This window comes from Manduca sexta, unplaced genomic scaffold (genome assembly GCF_014839805.1).
Source record: "Manduca sexta isolate Smith_Timp_Sample1 unplaced genomic scaffold, JHU_Msex_v1.0 HiC_scaffold_124, whole genome shotgun sequence".
In the NCBI taxonomy this organism is placed as follows: domain Eukaryota; kingdom Metazoa; phylum Arthropoda; class Insecta; order Lepidoptera; family Sphingidae; genus Manduca; species Manduca sexta.
Window position 1 is genome coordinate 12,190 of NW_023592085.1, and position 21,280 is coordinate 33,469.

General features: G+C 36.2%; 1 protein-coding gene across 1 annotated transcript; it reads left to right on the forward strand.

Annotated features, from left to right (window-relative positions):
- Positions 1 to 558: 558 nt before the first annotated feature.
- Positions 559 to 19,377, forward strand: LOC115451778 (nucleoprotein TPR). The gene is given in 18 exon segments (XM_037445148.1): positions 559 to 597; positions 729 to 759; positions 762 to 1,730; positions 1,733 to 2,212; positions 2,375 to 2,500; positions 2,503 to 2,567; positions 4,276 to 4,362; positions 6,162 to 6,291; positions 6,552 to 6,684; positions 6,686 to 6,740; positions 6,840 to 6,968; positions 7,123 to 7,224; positions 7,463 to 7,640; positions 8,106 to 8,205; positions 10,006 to 10,202; positions 13,272 to 13,372; positions 16,311 to 16,483; positions 18,525 to 19,377. Coding segments are annotated over 18 exon segments (3,102 nt in total). The 3' UTR covers positions 18,532 to 19,377.
- Positions 19,378 to 21,280: the final 1,903 nt, after the last annotated feature.

Here is a 21,280-nt window from a genome sequence, read left to right on the forward strand (position 1 = left end):
ATTGTAACATTGCTTTTGATGAGTAAAAGTACTGTTTAGTACTGCCCATTAAAAAAAATATTTACAACTTTTTTTAATGGATTTGGTACTCAATAGTACTTAGTTAACGAAACTCTAAAACAGTGTCAATCACTATTTTTTCAGATACAATAGTTTACTTAGAAGCTATCGTTATACTAATCATACAGATGTTTAGAGAGACACGTATGCGGTGCACGAGCATTCACTCGCGTGCAATTCGCGAGACTTACGCGCGCATTCGTCCGGTTACGACGCACCCTAAAATAAAATCAGTACAGGCTTAACTCAACGCCGCAAGGTCCATTTCTGCGGCTTCATTGTTCAGTTTACGGCCAGCGTCGCGCGGTGATTCTGTGATGTCACTGTATAAAGATCTTTACGGCTGTTTGCGCCGTTATCAGTTTATGGCTGTTTATCTCACGGCGGGTGTTTGGTTCAGTGACGTGGCGAGCATCTTTCCGCTGAGACAGGTGCGTAGAGTATTGATAGAATAGTTTATTTTTATTGTAAAAATAAGGCAGATTATAATCCGTATAGATGTCTATTTTACCGCCAAGTAGTGTCACCGGTTTCAAGGTTCGTAACTATGTTAAACATTTAGAAAAATAAAATCAAAATCCTCGATGACAAGCAGTGCGGCATACGTGTTTTGTAATTTGAACTTTTGGATCATAAATTGAAAAAAAAAAATATCTTCAAATGGCTAGTCTGCTACTGAGACTAGCATTAACATATCTATTGAGAAGATGATAATAAATCTTCCGAGCAATTATTCCAAATCGTAAAATTTTTACGCAAAGAAAAAGATATAGCCGTAGCGAAATTTGATATATTACAAGCAGAAACTTTGAGACTTAAGTCTCAATTAGAAATAGTTGAGAAGCAACTAGACGACACCAAATTAGCTTTGGCAAATGAAAGGGAAAAGTCAGAAGTCGGCCTTGTTACCGTAAATAAGCAGTCGGATATTTTAAGAAAAGTTGAGACATTGAATGCTTTGACTGATAGTAACAGGATATTACGGGAAGAAAGGGATACTTTAACTATTCGTGTTGAAGAATTAGGTCTCGGAATTAAAGCTGTAGAAGAACAATTGTTGCCTCTTCAAGAGAAAAATTCTGATTTAACGGCCAAAAACGAAACATTACAATCAGAAAATAATTCATTAAAAGCAGATTGTGCAAGATGGAGAACACGAGTTAATGTATTACTTGAACGGGCTAACAAAACTAGCCCAGAGGATTGGAAGCGTCTCCAGAATGAAAGAGAAACCTTAGCCAAAATGCTTACGAACGAAAAAGAAAATGTAAGAAAACTCAATGAGGAACTCGGAGCTATAAAGCTAGAAAAGGGTAAGCTTGAAGAACAATATACTGTTTTGTCTCGTCAACATAACATTCTAGTAGAGGAGAATAAAAAAATTAATGAAGAACTCCAAATTCTCAAAGACGATATGTCACGTATTACAGAAGATTTAACTAAAGTAAAATCGGAATTGTTGTCTGCAAATGAAAATATTTCTAAATTAACTGAAGATCTTACAACTAAAGAAGCATCTTTAATCGATATTCGAAATAAAGAGATGCAAATAAGGAAGATTGCAAAAAAATATAAGGCTCAGTATGAAGATTTAGTCAAGTCTGTGGAAGAGGAAAAGAAAAAGACTGAGGGCGAAGTCGCCGCTGCCGACGCTGTAATATTGGAAAATACTAAAAACTCGAGGAGCAAATGTCTGATTTACAAGCAAAATTAGATGCGGAAAAATCCAACAATGAGAAATTAAAGCAAGAAATTGAAACTTTACGAACTGTGAATTTAGATAAAGAAGAAAAGGCCAAGCAGGTGCTGAAGCAGGCCAAGAGTAAAATCGTTCAATTAACTGAATTAAAGAATACATTATCTCGTGAATTGGATGAGTCACGCACAAAGATAGGAGCTATAGAACAAAGTACACGCGATGAACAAGATGTCCGATTGGCGCTAATAAAATCACAATATGAAGGGCGTCTATCGCGCTTAGAAAAAGAACGAGGCGAGGCGCAAGCTGAAAAAAATAGGGAGGTTGATGCGCTTCTACAGAAAGTCAATATGTTGCAAAGGCAGCTTGCTAATCAAGCATCCGCATCTAAACAGCAAGCAACAGATAAAACTTCGACGGATCCGCCCACAGCTAATATAAAACCTATGGCCGGTTAGTATCTCAAATCCCATTGGTAAAAACTTTGATTGAGTTTATGTGCACTTTTTGAGTGTGGTGCTTTCGGTTGGTCAGTGGTTTGCTTTTGTCATCACCAAACATATGCTTTTTAATAGTTGATTTATTCTTGCACTTTTAATTGCTCCGTCGTTGTAGGTGTAGCCCAGCAAAGCGTTACAGCCAGCCGACGTGGAGGGGAGACTCCTTTGGCCTCGATACGCCCCATGGCGCAGGTGGGCCCCACAGCACCGCACGATGCGCACACGACAGAGTACATGCCAGCCTCTCTTCGCGCCCGTTGACACGAGCCACTTTAGCAGCTTCGACAGCACCGCCGGAATCAACACAGGTATTATTCTTATTTGAATTAATACCATTTTTTATATTTTATAATATACAATTTTATAATATATAATTTTAGAGCATGAGATTATCTATTTAGAACATGAACAATAGCGGTATTATATAACTAGCTTTTGCCCGCGGCTCCGCCCGCGTTATAAAGTTTTTCAGGCTTAAGTTTTCCGTTATAAAAGTAGTAGTTTCCCGGGAGCCTATGTTCTTCCCAGGGTCTCATACTGTCTCCATACCAAATTTCATCTTAATACGTTGGGTGGTTTTGAGTTTAACACGTTTAGGCAGACGGATGCAGCAGGGGACTTTGTTTTATAATATATTTTTTAGAACTTTTAAGAGGAACAATCCCGTCATACATCATTGTTACATAACTTTAACCGTTTACGCAGCGCACGCAACGGACGCTCTCAAAACTAATAAATTGTCCCCGTTTTTGCAACATGTTTCATTACTGCTCCGCTCCTATTGGTCATAGCGTGATGATATATAACTAAGAGCACTCCACAAACAAAGGGCTATCCAACGCAAAAATATTTTTTCAGTTTGGGCCGGTAGTTCCTGAGATTAGCCATTATTGCTCCGCTCCTAATGAGTATAGCGTGATGATATATATATAGCCTATAGCACTCCACGAACAAAGGGCTATTCAACGCAAAAAAAAAATTCAGTTTGGACCGGTATTTCCTGAGATGAGCCATTACTGCTCCGCTCCTATTCGGTATAGCGTGATGATATATAGCCTATAGCACTCCACGAATAAAGGGCTATCCAACGCAAAAGAATTTTTCAGTTTGGATCGGTATTTCCTGAGATTGGCCATTACTGCTCCGCTCCTATTCGGTATAGCGTGATGATATATAGCCTATAGCACTCCACGAATAAAGGACTATCCAACGCAAAAAGAATTTTTCAGTTTGGATGGGTATTTCCTGAGATTGGCCATTACTGCTTCGCTCCTATTGGGTATAGCGTGATGATATATAGCCTATAGTACTCCACGAACAAAGGGCTATCCAACGCAAAAAGAATTTTTCAGTTTGAATCGGTATTTCCTGAGATTGGCCATTACTGCTCCGCTCCTATTCGGTATAGCGTGATGATATATAGCCTATAGCACTCCACGAACCAAGGGCTATCCAACGCAAAAAGAATTTTTCAGTTTGGACTGGTAGTTCCTGAGATTAGCGCGTTCGAACAAACAAACAAACAAACAAACAAACTCTTCAGCTTTATATAATAGTATAGATTAAGGCTCCATGATGGATAGAAATCCCGCTATATATTTCCCTAGGATATAAAATAGTCTAGGTCTTGCCCAGTGTCTCAAACTGTCTCTGTAACACATTTCATCGAAATCCGTTGAGTAGTTTTTGAGTTTATCGCGTTCAGACAAGCAGACAGAAGTGGCGGGTGATTTTATCTTTTTTAGAAAGGGAACAATTCCGTCGTACATATTTGTTGCATAACTTTATGTTTACTCATGTTTACTTACATGTTTACTCAGCACTGTCAATGGAAGCTCTCGGGTAACGTTGTGTTCGGATAGCAATGTAGCCTATAGCCTTCCTCCATAAATGGGCTATCTAACGCTAAAATAATTTCAATTGAACCAGAAGTTCCTGAGATTAGCATTCAAACAAACAAAAAACTCTTCAGCTTTGTATAATAGTATAGATTATCATTGTTTTTTTCTTTTCTAGGATATGGATGCAAGTGAAGCCGGAATGGGCAGTTCTGGTACAAGTGAGAGTGCACAGCCATCATCACACTCACAGGCTCCACAACAGGTAGTCTTTTTAAATAATAAAAAATTATACCTACACTATCTACATAGAATATTAATTTGTTGAAACAAAATATAGTAGACACTTCTTCCTTCTTTATGTCAGATTTAGTGAGATGTGATTTATGAAATTATGTCGATAGAAGCATTCAATATCTTAGATAATCCCTATGTATCTTAATATGTTATGAGAAATGGAAAATTTTAATAGTTCCTTGTTATAATGCTATAAGTTACTTTTGCTCGCGGACCCGCCTGCGTTGTTAACCATTTCTGGCATAACATGCCTATGGCACTCAGGTATTACTAAAATTAGTGGAATCAGTAAAGTATGTTGTTTTCCAGTTTTATCCATTACAAGCAAATTAAACAAATATGTTAAAAATCAAACCTTTGCCCTTTATAATATTTTTTTAGATAAGGTTTTAGGAGAAACAATTATTAGATTAAATGGAAAAAAGTTTAATGACTGCAGGTAACTTATTTATTCATCTTCTATCTTCTATATATATAAAAATGAATTGCTGTTCGTTAGTCTCGCTAAAACTCGAGAACGGCTGAACGGATTTATCTTATCTTGGTCTTGAATTATTCGTGGAGGTCTAGGGAAGGTTTAAAAGGTGAGAAAAATTCGAATAATTGCCGGGAAAATCCTCAAAACAGCATTTTTCTATTTCCCATACAAACGTTTTCTAACTAATACGTAGAGTCAATTTGAGCTTTATTGCTATTGTATAAAGTTCACTGTTGTCTAAGCAATGTAGGTGTGTTCCTAACATCAAAGCAGTGTGCGTTGGAGCACAGAATATAATAATGTAATGTCGCGTTATGAAACTCAACAAAAGTGATATCGCGGACCCGACTAAATTGAACAGTTACAAAATTTAATATATCATTAGTTATTTGGTTGGCTTCACGATATTATTTCTTTTGTTTTACTTTAAAATGCATGTTTTCGTTATGGACAATTTTTGAGCTACTTTTGCATATCTATACTTATAATAAATCTGTAGAGAGGTCAATTCTGTACATGAAATATATTTCAAAAATAACTATCAGGGGGTGATTAGGGATCGATACTGATGCCAAAAATGCAATTAGTAAAATTTTTGTCTGTCTGTCTGTATAACCGTTATAGAAACAAAAACTACTCGACGGATTTTAACTTAACTTGGTACAATTATTTTTCATACTCCTGAGCTGGTTATAGTATACTTTTCATCACGCTACAATTAATAGGAGCATAGCAGTGATGGAAAATGTTGGGAAAACGGGAGAAGTTACTCCATTTTATAAGCTTCCGTCATTTCGAGTGCAACCTTAATGGTTAAAAGTTCCTTCGATTTCACCAGGATCCCATCATCAGACCCTGACCGGACAATCGGACCACCTGCATACCACCATAAATTAAAAAAACATCCCGACAAATTGAGCACCTTCTCCATTTTTGAAACCCGAAATCCACGCGGGCGAAGCTGCGGGCGGAAGCTAGTATTTAATACATATAGATGAATTTCTACATAAAATAACAAATGTTTGTGTGTTCTCCGTGGATTCCAAAACGGCTGGAGCGACTTGATGATATTTAGGTAATCGTCACATTACCCCCCAATTGGACGATCAGAAGTAATTGCTTACAGATATATTCATAGTGCTACCCAAACGAAGCAGGGCCGGGTCCCTAGTCAGTTATATATATTTTTTCTTTATTCAGACCAATATTAGGACCTCGAAACCGATTTACTGCCTAAAAGCGGGATTCTTAATAAACAAATTTTAAATTGTTCTTGAAATTGTCTTCAGGCTGTAGCAATGGTGATGCCGCGAATTGAACAACCTACTGGAACCAGTTCCGCCACCGCGGGCGTGTCGCCGGCTAGCTCCGCGCCGCCAACAGCATCAGCACCCTCCATCCCAACTCCACCCTTATCAAGTATGCACTCACTCGCAGCAGTCATTTTATGATAATAGTAAAAGCTTATGGTTACTTAAAAACTTAGCAGTTGAAATTTGCCTGTCTCACAATGTTCAAGTAAATTCTATTTCCCAATTAACGTATAAGATAGTTATTGCCGAATGCGCTCTTCTTTTTAACATTTATTTGGAGTTGGCCATTTGTATTTAAAATTTTATATGGTATAATGATTAAGCAATAAATGTAAATGTACTTACCTGTTATATTGGACTATGTAGGTGCAGTGACGGTCGGCAGCACGCCCACATCAGGTGCGGCGTCGCAGACGGCGCAGGCGTCCCAGGCGTCGACGAGCGTGAGCACGTCGCAGACGGCGGCGGGCGTGAGCACGTCGCGGCCGCCGGACGCGCGCGCCGAAGCGCCGCCTGCAGCCGCGCCCGCTCGCCTCCAAGCGCACGCGCGTACAGGTACACTAATTTACAACCTAATATAAAATACCATCAATATTGATCCAACAACAATAAATTTCTTGGTAACTCTTCCTTGGCTGTATTTTTTCCTTCTAGGGATTTGAAAGGTCTGTGGAAGTAGAGTACCAAGTGCCCACGTCTTCCCGTTGCGACCAAGATGATGAGGGTGTGATAGTCGTCGATTCCGAGGAAGATGACGAACGGTGCACTGGAACTATGTACAGGGTGAGCTTTATTATACTTATATTATACTTGTGTCATTTATTTTTTTACACTTTTATTCTTTCATCAACAAAATTTATTCAAAATTAATAAGTTGTCCTTATTTTCAACTTTATTTACAAGTTCTGATGTATATCAAAACATTTTTATTGTGTAGGAAAATGAAGAAGATGAAGACATGGAGGAGGAACAAGAAGTTGAAGGAGGAGAGGAGGAAGAAGAAATTGAAGGTGACGACGGAGAGAATACAACGCGCCCAGTTAGTATATAATATATTTTTTTTTTATTACAATATTGAATTATAAAGTCATATAAAGTGAATGGACCAATGAGAATATATTATGCATGTGTTGATAATATAGATTACAGATAACCAATTGAGATTGGATGTTTTATGTATAGGTAGGATTGTATGTATTTATAAAAAAAAATCTAAGGTGGACGAGCACAATATTAGGTTCTAAAGAAAAAAGAATAGACACTGTTATCTGTTTCAGGAGTCGCCAGCTCAGTCGCCGGAGGCAGGCGGCTCGGGCGGCTCGGCGGCGTCGGGCGGCTCGGCCGCGTCGGGCGGCTCGGTCGCGTCGGGCGAGGAGCCGGACGAGCGCCCCGCGCTGCCCGCGCGCGACGACCACCAGCACCAGCAGATAGAGGCCATCAGCAGCGGCACCGAGCGTCAGTAACACTAACTACTACTACTCTATTACCTTACTCTCACTGCAATGCTCACTTGCACTGGACTTATCACAGAAACATTCTTCAATACTACTAAACTACACTTTCATAACAGTATGCACAACTATACATAACCAATTTAAAAAAATAGTGTATTATAATAATCATCTTTATTTTTCCTGAAAATTTTGCACATCAATGTAATCATTGAGAGAACACTTATGTGATTGATGTGAATCTGTAACACAATTTATAAAATATTATTTTTCTTCTAGAACTATACAAACCTGTAAAATAAGGTCTTACGCCATATTTTTATTGTAAATCGTCACTACCAAGAAGAAATATTCATATTTTTAACCAGTTATTTTCTACTTTATAATATTTTAATTTAAGCTGTATATGTGTAGTTTCTATATTTAACAAAGAAATACATGTTTATAAAAAAACATTATTTTTCTATAGCGAGTGGTGCTTTGTCTCTTGGAGGAAGTGGAGGCGACGATGGCGACGATAGTATCGTTCCTTCCACACCTACACTGTATGTCCCAAGGCGCAATGACGGGTGAGTTCACTATGCTCTAACTTTATTGTTATATACAGTTGTATAGTTGACTATTTCTTTGTAAATATTAACTATTATAATTAATGGGTTAGTAAGACTACAAATGAAATAAACGTTTTAAGGGGTTAAGATATGTAAAACTCAATTTTATGTCCACTTTGGGCGTCCTGCAAAAAATAATGTAAGCATTCTTTGTAAATATTTTTCAAGAAATAAGTAGTTTGGCTTATGGTCTTTTGCACAGCGGCGTATTTTTATTATTAAACACGATACCGTGAATAAAATCATAATTAATATCTGCCAAACATCGCTCAACGGTAAGAATTTTACATCGTTAACATTTCGATATCTCTCTTATTTACTTGAGTTAACTATATTCTGAAATAATACTATACTCTATTTTTAAATACACTCATCTTATTTTTTTTTTAATATTGTTATATATAACAAAATATTTAATTATTTTTAAAAACACCTACTCAAACAACAGCTTATAGTAACAGGAATATTTGCAGTTACGCGCAGTCAGGCGCTCTCAAAAATTGATGTCGACATCATTTCGTCTAGGATGTGTATATTATGTACGAAGTAACATAAAATATTCTAAAATACTGTATACACTCTATGTAAAATTAAAAAACACAAGTAAGAATTAAAAAATATTAACATGTGATTTGAACTTCGTCTAATTTATATTAAATGCCTTACCCTTCCATACTAAAGGTTTTTGACAAACTACAATATTTTTAGGTAACTATGTATATTTTGTCACTCGGTTACTAAGAGTAATTTTCGGTGTTGCGATATATTACAATAATTGGATTTTGGGTGAGGGTGTATGTTTAAATTATTTTATTACAAATATTGATATTATGGATCAATGGTCACTAGACAGAAAAATATGCTAGATTTGGTATTGCTGGCCACCATTTTAAATATTATTATTTTGGGCTCCGTTTTAAAGTCGATACCTGGACATGTTTTGCACCACAAGACGAGAGTCTAGTACACACTACAGCCGATTTTAGACTAGCAAGTTCTCGCAGTACTTACTATATTGCACAAGAACTTTTAGACACGTTTATCTTAGCGGAAATATTTTTATAAGTTTATACAAATGGGATTTTTAATTCGGTATGGAGACAGTGTGAGACCCTGGGAAGAATATAGGTTCCCGGGATAATATACAGCGTGACTTTTATAACGGAAAACTTAAGCCCGAAAAACTTTATAAAGCGGGCGGAGCCGCGGGCAAAAGCTAGTACATAATATTTTCAAACGTAACTTTGACATATCTAATATTTTAACAATCAAGGATGTAATTGTACAATACCGTGTAGCTACACGTCCCGCCATCTAGTTAGCTTTGGTGTAGCGCCCAAGGTCAACGCTCAAGGGCACTGGCCCCACTTCCATTCTTAAGTGTTTAAACTGTTGGTGTATGTAAAAAAATCTAAGGGTAAACAATTAAATAAAAAAAGAAAACATTTATTATTGCCTAGTTGGATGGTAAACAACATAATTTATAATAAATGTAAGTACTTGGCTAGGAATAAAAAAAAAATTTTTATAGTTAGGTTAGAACTTTAGGTACTCAGATATGTCCCAGTGGATGTATATGTCCCAACAGTGCCAAGAGTAGCTAGATGAGCGTATTATGTCAACCAGTAAATGCCTAGTGGTGATTTTCATCTAGACCCTAGACAAGAGTAACGAAAACCCAGAAATAAATGCATAGAAGTAAATGTAGATATAAATGTATTTGTCATGATTTAGTTGTTTTGTCATGTGTGACGCCAGGTTCGGCGAGGCGGTGTCGCCGCTGGGCGCGGGCGGCGCGGGCGGCGCGGGCGCGGCGAGCGGCGCGGGCGCGCGCTTCACGTTCGCGGAGGAGCCGCACGAGCCGCCCGCGCAGCACAGCACGCACCACGACACGCACGCCGACCTCGCGCCCGCCATGCCGCCGCCGCAGCCCGACCGCGCCACCACAGACTCGCGTCAGTGCTGCATTATTCATTTTTAAATTACATTTTGTTATACAGCCACGGCGAGTGAACTCTCCGCACCTGAAAGTAAAAGGAGTAAGGTCCAGATTGAGTGTCGATTGACTAGAGATAATTACCTTCCTCCAGTCGACACAATGACGTCAACCACTACGGCTGGTTTAACACGTCGTGTACGGGGCTCGCTATTTCGGCGGATACAAAATATATCCTACTGCTAGTCTCATTTGGTAATAAAAATGGATTTCTTTCAACATATACTCAACACAACATTTATGATTCTCAAGCGGTATGAAGTTCGTCGAGTCAGCTAGTTATGAATAGTTTTTAAGGCTTTAAAAGAGCCCTTAACAGAGTCCCAGATTAAGGCATTCCCCTTAGTTCAATTCTTTTCTTTATAGAAGATATAGACAATTATTAATTAGGTAGGAATTTAGAGGCAGCCTCCAAATGTGTGACAACTTACATGACAGTTAATATAATTTTCTATAAACCAGTAACAATATTTGGGAACGTCACAACTTCTGTTTCCTACTAGGTGTTAGGGTAACGCTTTCCTACCGAAAACAAACACAGGTGACATGTAACACTCAATGATATAATATACCAAAAAAGTAGATATGCTTTTAGAACGCGCAATCTGAAGTCTCGGAATTTATTCCATATGGGAAACTACGCTTAAATTACAAAAACTAGATGTTTATTTTGTTTGTACTGGTTTAATATTTTATTATCTCTTCTACACGTCACATCTACATCAATAATGTGCGTGTTAACTTCGCACGGGACACTTTTTCGGTTTGATTAGTTCGAGGTGTGACATATCTATGCTTTTTGTATTAGTCATTGATAAAATGACGATGCTAGTACACGATGGTATTGAAAAGGCGCAATCGAATAGTTATAATTTAGTAATTAATTATAATTGATCTCTTGTTCTGCTTGAGCAAGGTTGTCGACTCCGCGCGTCATCCGATTGATATGTGTGTTACATTACGGTTTTTTTAAAGTAATAGTTATAGGTATCTAATCAATACAATATATTACTTTTGTTTTTCCTTACATTTAGTAGTGACTCTTCTGTGGTGTTAGCACCGTAAGCTATAACATGTATATTTTTAAAATAATAATAAATTTACTGGATTTGCATATAGAATGAAGTTTTGGGTATCATAATTGCGTATGTCGAATTGATATGTTCTGAACTCTTCTAATTAAGCAATTTCAATAAGAATGGTATCACCATCCTTCCGTTCCTATTCCTCTCGTGATTTTAGTTGTACGTTACGCGTTATAATACGTTATGCGATATGCGTTTTTAGCAAGTTGCAAAACTAATTTGGCTTGATATTTAGAACCAATCGTCTACCAGAATTCATTATAAAAAAGTAACCATGGCACCCATCAAAATGCGTTAGAATATTACTGTTATCACAGAATTTCGTCATGGAATTAAGTAATAACTTACGGAATAACTCCACATACACTAGAGTGACTAGACATATTTATTTGAAAATTGGGTACATATTAGACATCCTAAACAAAGTGTATACTGGGCATCCAAAAGAATGTTATAGCTACAACCATCTAGGTGAGTGGAAAGGTTACGTCGGTTTCACCGATCATACGGTCTAATGGGAGTATAGTATTATCCAGGCGAGCTTGGGACCTAGTTCCTAACCTCTGTATCGTGTTGCTGCTCGGAACCGTCCCAGCGCAATACCGCACTGTGGCACCTCTTTAATTGAGGGTGCTGAGACGCCCCCGTACGTTGGACGCCTTTGAAGTCTACGACATCGAGAAATCGACTACCCTAATTGTCGTTCATCTCGGAGTCGCTGTATTCGAGCGCGCAACCCCCCTACTGTTCGCCCCGCGATTCCCTACAAGACCCAATTAGTCGCCTCTTACGACAGGCAGGGGATGCAGTGACGGCATTCTGTAGACGTTACCGAGCCACAAGTAATAAGGTATGCAAAATTTGCCAGTCCGCACTAGGCCACGGTGGTAGATTATGGCATAGATCTTGTCAGTAGCAGAGATGGCCCGTGCGCACTAGTGGGACGACTGTATAAAATACAAGGCTGGTAATATTTTATTAAGTATTGACATGCATCTTAAAATAAATTTTTAGTTTCCGCAACTGTTTAAATAAACGTTTAAGAGTAACCAACGACGGCTCACGATGAATTATAGTTTTTTTAAATATATTTATTGTTACGTCTGTCTTGAGAATAATCAAGGCTAATAAAATAAGCTTATGACTCCAGATAACAGCATTATGTTCTAACGCTATTGTCACAGTAATATCTTATGGATAACATTCAGCAATCTTGTTTTTCAGTCATTATATCCAATCCAATAATCTAAGAACAATGCATATTGTGTCTAGATTGGCCTGTTTATATCCTATAATAGGACTGTTAAGTGGTAATTGGAGTTCCTTTGTACCTAGTTCCAAAAAACGGATGTGTTTTGCTGTTGCATTTCGTGCGATCAGTGGGGGATGTAAATTAGGTCGACTGGTTCTGTAATCTGTATAATTAATCGTTTGTTGATGAATATCAACTTGCTTGGGATTGGAGGACTCTGTACTAAAATACAGGCTCCGAAATGAAAACAATACTTTTGTGCTATATTTATTTAAGTATAATTGTGCTGATATCAATCCCCACGAACATATACATTAATCGATTCAGCAACGCAAAAAACGAGAAATAGTATGAGCACGCTCGCGCATTATTATACAAATAATAAAATAGTGATCGTTCTTTGATTTATCGCTAGCATTATATTTTCAATTCTATCACAATTAAATAAGGACACTATTTTATTATCAATAGAAATTGGCGGGGCTAAGTTTCAATGATTTGGGTGCCTATTCACCAAAGCGGAACGGAGCTGTGTTATTAACTAATAGAATTGCATAAAATGTTTCTAATATATTGTGTACTTCTATCTTTCTTAGATTAGTATCGTATTTACTTCAACGAAAATTTTAGGTCGTTATGTGACCGTGACCTGGAGTATCACATAATCTTATTAACTAAATGCCATATTTAGGACCTGAGGCAGGTGACAATCATGATTGGGAGGAGTCAAGAGCAGAAGAAGAAACAACAGCTGTTAGTTCACAGGGCAGCGAACCTTCATCACCTCATCAGGTATAGCCATTTCAATACTTGTTTTTTTATCTTTCGACACGAAATGTGGTGATTGAAGCTGGCGACACAAGATCAAGATATTAAGAGGGAACACACAGTCGTAAAAATATTTTGTGATGTCATAAATTGATTCGATCGCCTATGATACAATTTATATTATGTTTATAACAGTAAGCGATATAAGCGATGATAGATTATATCAAACGGAATTTGAATTTTTGGCTGAAATCAGCAATATGTTAAACATGACTGTGTCGAGTGATTTGCTCTTTGATCCCAAAAATAAAGAGAAATCTGAAATAAAGGCGAATATAAATTTTGTCAAAAATCAATATTCCCGTTTCTTCCTAACGCACTACGTAGATGTCTGAGGTTAGAAAGGTACATTAATATTTGCAATAAATTTATAATAGTATTTATTTATTACGTTATAACTACAATTTACTAACGCCAATATAATACAAATAACATGTAATAGTTGTTTCATGGCCAATTCCAATAAACTATCTCAACCGCTGACTACGCGTTTATAGTATAAACAAACTAATTAAAGTGTAATTTTTAAGTATATCAAACAAACTTCCTTGATTGGTCCGTTTTCACTATGGAACTCACGCGACAGGAGCGGATAAGATCGTTTATAGGAATCTGTCAAATCTAATACAACTACTAACCATATAATGTACTTATCACTAGATGTAACTACTAGGAAAATCATGGATACTATGCAGCCCTTAAAAAAAGGAATTGAAATTAGGGAAGGTTGGAGGCATGTTTGAGCCATCAGAATACTCACTCACCATATGCATGACACGCAACAGCAATCTGTCGCTTTGGTTTCAGTGAGATAATTGTGGTATCCCAGTCAATTAAACCATTCATACTGTACCATTCATACCGCGTAAACATATGTTTACGCTGTGGCTCTACCACTGGACCGTACGAAACGCAACAGCATTATTGCACTGCTATATCTGCTGCTATAGCTGCTTCATATGGGATAATGGCAACCTGGTTAAATCGGTTCATTGAGTTGTAAACTGTGGCTGCAAAAATAGTTCCCGCTTTTAACCACTCCGATTTTAGGTAACATGCTTTGTAAATTAGCAGGGTGGACACCTAAAAACCTGGTTCTCAGAGAAATCATTAAACAACGCGCTGCCCAAGGCGATTGTCCAGCTCACCACAAGCTACCACTGTTTGTAAATAAGACCGTCGGCGTTTCTCTGACTTTTATGAAATGATACATATTTATTATAAGCAATTAATGGATAGGTTTACAGACTAATTGAAATTAAAGAACTAACTTTACTTCCAGAGTATATTATGGAATCTTTAAACATACTTTATAAAATTTTGCATGAGCCCTGTGAGGGCTGAGAGGTTTTATTGAAAAAAGTATATAAAAATTGCTATTGAGATAGTTTATTGGTTTTAGTCATAAATCAATCAAATATATATATATATATATATATATATATATATATATATATATATATATATATATATATATATATATATATATATATATATAATATTCGATATTTTACCTATTAAATTACTAACCTGTTTATGATCCGACGCCAAAGGACTGGAGAGGAGAGGTTAGAGGCAAATTATTCGTCGTATTTTTTTCTTTCGTTAGCGTAAATTTTTGTATCCCGTGGTCCGATTTAAATAATTATTTGCGTTGGATTTTATATAGGTTCAGAATGGTCCCATTTTAATTTAATTGGTATGATCTTGTACTTTGAAGATGGAAAACGGAACTAACTACTCCTAATTGAATAGGATTTCGATGGTGCTTTTTGCATTGGATTCAATATAGCTCAAGATACTAATAAAGAATATATAATAATAATAATAATAATAAAGAAATATTAAATCTCATGCAATGTAATCTCCTTTTCAATTCGGAACTTTATTTTGTTTATATGCACATTAAATATTTTGGATTTGGTACCTAATTTAAATTGCAAGCTAAGTTAGTAACAAACAAATACACCAAAGTAATGTCATATTTAAAATAGATACCGACTACAAAATAAAATAATGTTTATATAAAGATAAAAAACACGAAGAAGATGAAAATGAACATGAAAAGAAGATTACATTGCTTGTGTTTTAATAATAAAAAATATATATAGGTATGTAAAAGTGGAAGCAAATGGACATGTGTATCAGCCGAGGATCAGATCATGTCTGCTTATAAATATACCTACATAATATTACCAGCCAGCCTATATCATATCATACCATTTTAGATTTCTCTATGAACTATTTGATCCTAACGTGTTATATATAAACATGTATCGATTAAACGAATTTTCTTAATAAGCTTATTGTATAAGTGACCTCGTTTAAAAATTCGCAAAAAAAATAATTATTGGTTTAATTGAGTAAAAAAAAAGTTTTAGAAATCGTCTTCGTCCGTATCTGAGGGTTATCGAATTCTGCCAAAGATAAGGCAAGTGCATAGGTAAGTGGAGAATCATATGGGGGAGTAATCCTAACTTTTTTGCATAACTTGGCTAATAAGCAACTGGATTACCTGATAATAAATATCAGCACCTTGAATACCCACCGTGACAGATTTGCCTAAAATTGTATGTTAACAAAATGAAGATTGAAAATTTGCAACTTGGCAATCTCGTTGATCGCACAAATCACAAACGCAAAGCCAATAACTACGAATCGCGTTTCATTAACAATGGCAGAACTTCGCGGCTACTTTAATGCCATTTCAGAGGCACCGCGCCAATGGTATTGTAGACAGAACTGTACAAAGGCGCCTCTCCTTACTACGTAACTAACTTCATATTGACATTTTGTAAGTAATTCTAAAATAATCATATACCGTAACCGGGTTTCTAATGAGATGTAGAATTTTAATAGGGGTTGTGGAAACTAGTAATTAATGGCACGTGACGTCCGATAGATGGCGGAGGAAGGTCGTGAGGCGGAAGCGAGCGCGCCCGCGCGCCGCGCGCCCTCGCGCTCGCCGCTCGCGCCGCACGCGCCCGCCGCACGCCGCGCACGCCGCGCACGCCGCGCACGCCGCGCACGCCGCGCACGCCGCCCCGCACAACCACCGCTGGATGCGCGCCGCAGGTATATCATTCGGTCTATTTCATCTTCTTGTCTTGCGGGGAAACTTGGAAACATTCAACGTTTTAGAAGTGAATCCACAAACTGCTAGTAGATTTGTATGAAATTTATTTCACGACAAGCCTATTCCCGGATTTACTAGGCCTCTCACATACCACGGTTTGGCGGGTTAAGGACCACCGCAGTGTATTTCTGCCGCCAAACAACATTGTACTAGCACTATTGTTTTTTTTTTTGTTTGTATGACCAATTAGTCATCATAACGATTGGGCATTACAAGACATGAGATCTTACATCTTGGTGTGACGAGCGCAGTGGAATATAACATAATTTGTAGCTCAAGTCTCAAAATGGTATTACTAGTATTTACGGGTGATCTTGTCGCTTATCACCAGACGCCTTACTCGTTCATCATTCGGTTGACATCGACATAATTTTTCGGGCAAAATACTGAGTTACCGTTATCTCTTTCATATTTAAATTACTGTATATTATAGAACATCATCATCCCGTTTATTTGTAAGGAGTTAAATCATCATAAGTGTTACTTCGCCTCCATGAAGAACATCATCATTGGAGCAAGCGCCATCGGTACGATGCCAGCGCCATCTACTTAAAATCAGATTAATAATTCCCATATATTTCCCACGGAGAAAATGACCAGGATAAAATATCTTATGTGTTAATCTACATCATGGTCTAATCGTGCGCCACATTTCATCCAAATCCATACAACACTCACCATTACTTTTTTTTTTGTTGTGTTTGTTATTATCAGGAGATGGTTCTTATGAAAGAAAAAATAAAAAAAATTGCACGGTAAATTAGAAAATTTAAGAAAACTTAACAAAAATATTAATTTTATATAACTGTGAATTATTTGAAGTAACTGTCAGCCATTGACAGAATGCGCGCTGCAAATTCATAGTTAAAACGGGACAACGTGTGTCGGGTCAACTAGTATACGTATAAAAAACGTATTTTTATATCCATATTATATTGCTATGGTCAATTGTAAATTGATATAATATTCAATAGAAAAGGTCTCTGGATGTTATGAAAATAGATTAGGCACGTAACTGCGTCTAAACGTTAATGTCAAAGTTTGCGGTCATTGTAAAGACTTATTGCGAGTATTAGAGTTATAATATCGATCAGTTACATTCAGAAACAAGCATAGTGCATAGACTAAACTGCAGTAGTAGAAAATTCTGTGAGTGTGGACGCATGAAAAATCTTTGTCTGCCGACTGGATAAAAATAAACACATACGTCGCTTCATGTTTTGTTTATATAGTGTCACACTGCGATAATTCAATATTTTTTATTTGAAGAGATTTAATAATTGAGCCACTAAAAAGTATATTTTTAAGGTTATTGAGTTGCTAGGAGAAATCTTATAGTTTACTTATAAAAAATATTTGAAAACTTTGAGTATAATCTTCCATTTCATCTAGTCGCCTTAAAACGTAATACTAGTGCGATTTTACTCTAACTTATTCCTCTATGAAGTCGATTCCAGCTCTAGCGCCGCCCTGGTCCCTGGGTTAACAATATCAGTCACAAGTAATTTGTAACCAAACGTACTAATGTAGTTATGTACAGAAATAAATTGTTATGCTTAGATTGTGATATAAAGCTATAATATAAGCTATATAGTCTGGTTCCATGTGTTTAAATAATATTCATATGGTTTATTTGCCAATTCATGCCGTCAACGCAAAGAATTCTCCGGATGTGCTTGTTACAAATACGTACTATCTAATCGTTTAAATTTTACCTACCACAGCAGCAATTAAATACATCCAGCATATTAAAAATACAGCGTTAAAATTCTCTACCACCTGTAATTATCATTTGGAACATTAATACGACGTTCGTAATAAACGAAGAAAATGTATTTTGTATTCATTGTATTTACATTAACAGCTGTGTTATTTTTATGTTAATTAAAAATGTGTATATAGAATATAACTTTCGAATAATGTTACAATACGTATGGTGGTGAAATATATCACTTGTTTAAATATATGATGTGTTTGCAGACAGTGAAAGCGGACCGCGCGGCCGCGGCATGCGACCTCGAGGACGCCCGTCACGACGGCCCCATAGCTATAGGTTTAACTGATTCCTTCTTAGTGATTTATCCTTTTATATCATAACACTATGACATAACTTCATATTATATTGTAATTTTTATTGAATAAATTAGTATCGATAAGATTGATAATTATTCAACAATTATTTGCAGTGTTTTTTCCTTAAGATATATGTGTAAGATTTTTTAAACATGCTGACGACACGTTTTAACGCAACCAAAATGTATTAGTAATCACGATATAGATAGAACTGTGTCCTTTTATATACTAATGCGCTGAAAATTGCAAGAAGCGCGGGTAACGAAAATGTGCGTCGTCAGCGCGTATGAAATAGACCGTCTGGATAGGTTCTTTTATTTTATTAAAGCAATTACTGGACAGTGATATATATGTAGGAATAGGGAAAAATGCTAAGTTGAGTCGTAGGGTCCAAAATTAAAGTAATCAATAGGTTAAAGGCACCAATAGGTTAAAATATATTTTCCCAATATTTTATTTTACAAAATATATTATATACATATATTATTGCACTTATCAAAACGAAGACGATGGTTCCTCAACAAGAATCAAAATATGGGAATAACATGTCATTGTATGCGACAGCAATGCCGAAATACAACGGACGGCCGAGAACTAAACGTGAAATAACTTTTATATTTAAGAGAATTTCAAAATTATTTGAACTACCAAACCGCATCAGATTGCGCGTCGGTGTGCTAGGTCGGTATATACAGACCCACAAAATCAACACATTAATACAGTAGTAAGGAAACATAGGAGTACATTCAACTAAAACAAAGGAAAATTCGGTATAGTAATCTTGTTGATGAGAATAACAATTTTGTTTTTATTATAATAAAATCCGATGCTTAATCACAGTGATCGCATTCGTTTTGATACGCTGTTCAATGTTTTTTATTAAAATTACTTCCAAACTGTGATTCTTATTCGCGCCATTATCAACTGATTTATAATATGCAAGCGTATTTTTTTTGCAAAATATGTATTTATGCTTTTCAAAATCCGTCACGAGATCTTAAAAGTTTCACAATAACAAAGCATTTTCTACTTTTATCGCAATTTTTCAGAATCCTAAGACTCTTGAGCATTTTCCCCTATTTGTCGTAATTTCAAATTTGGTAATACAAGCGTACTTCAGAAAATCACGGTGTATATTATTATGATATAATTTTGAGTCTAGAGTTTGTACATTTTATTAAGAGTATTTTTCTGTATTTCTGATGTTTTCAGAGCATTTATTAAAATAATGTCGTTAAAATAAATATTAAGTACATTATCTGTTGAGAATTAAGTCATTATTCAGAATAAATATAATCCCGTTAATAGTTTACAGTAATAGCCTAATACATATTATGCATTAAAAATACGTTTGATTCGCAATGCTATGTGTGAATATCAGAAATATCGGTTTTATCGAATAGTTTATTTAAAGCATATCTACAATCTTTAGCTGTTTCTCATTGTTATGACTATATTGATTGTTTATATATTAGAATGTAGTAATAGGGACGGTAGTCAATCCCATATCAAAACAGACTCATAAAAATATTGCCAGCCATGTATTAAATGTAATAATGACTTAACATTTGTACACAATAATGTACCTATTAAAATCAGTCGAATATTTATAATACACTGATGTTATCACAAGAAAGTCCAAACTAATGTGTGAGCCTAGTAGGTAAGTATTATTGATAAAACTAAAATTTCTGCTAGAGGGATACATTTCCGTGTTATCTATATCTTATCTTAAAATGTGTTTTGTATATGTGTACAAAACATTATTTGATTCAAACATGCTGGAACAAAGCTAAAATGTGTTTCAAGAGCAAGGAAATTGCAAAAACATTTCAATTAAAATAAAAGTGATGGCAAAGTAAAAATGTTTTTAAATTTAATTAAGTACACATTCAAATGTATAGATCTGAAGAAGAGTGTTCAGTGGAACTTACGGGCAAGTTAAATATAGGTACCGACCAAAAACTTGTGAGACAAAACTTCAATTAGCAGGCATTACTTAACAACTTAAAGAAATCGAACGAAAATTCTAATAGCAAGAAATTACAAAATAAGTATGCGAAAGAGAAAAGTACCTTCGTGAAGGAGCGCAGGCGAGGAAGTAGATATTCGCCTGGACATACAGACATACCCCCAGTCGCTAGTTGACCTAAAGCTCACTTCGAGCACATAACAGAGATAGAGCAAGTAGATACTTAAGTCGTATCAATCGGTGGAAATCTGAGTTTTTGTCATGAAACGCATTGTAGGCCCAACGGTGTCAAGGTCATGATAGACAGTATTATGTTTATTGTTACATAGCACTCACAACACACACGAAATACATGAATTTAGTAACCTACTTACTTCGTTATAAAAGTTAGACCTCCTGTCTTTACTGACAAACGGATAACAACTATATGGAAATGAGAGAAAACCAAGCTGAGGCTTACGTTGCCACAAATCGTCCAAATCATGCCAACTGGAGAATAATCTGCATCTGCTTACGTCTAACAGACATAATATTGGATAAGTATGTCGAAATAATAAGATGGCCTTGCCGAATGTAACTAAGTAAATTGTTTTTCCTTTTTATATTCAACGTGTTATATGAAATGTTCTTCTGTTCCTAATATAAATCTACGCAAATTGCGGCTCTCAAATGAGCCGAGAGGGCCCTCTGT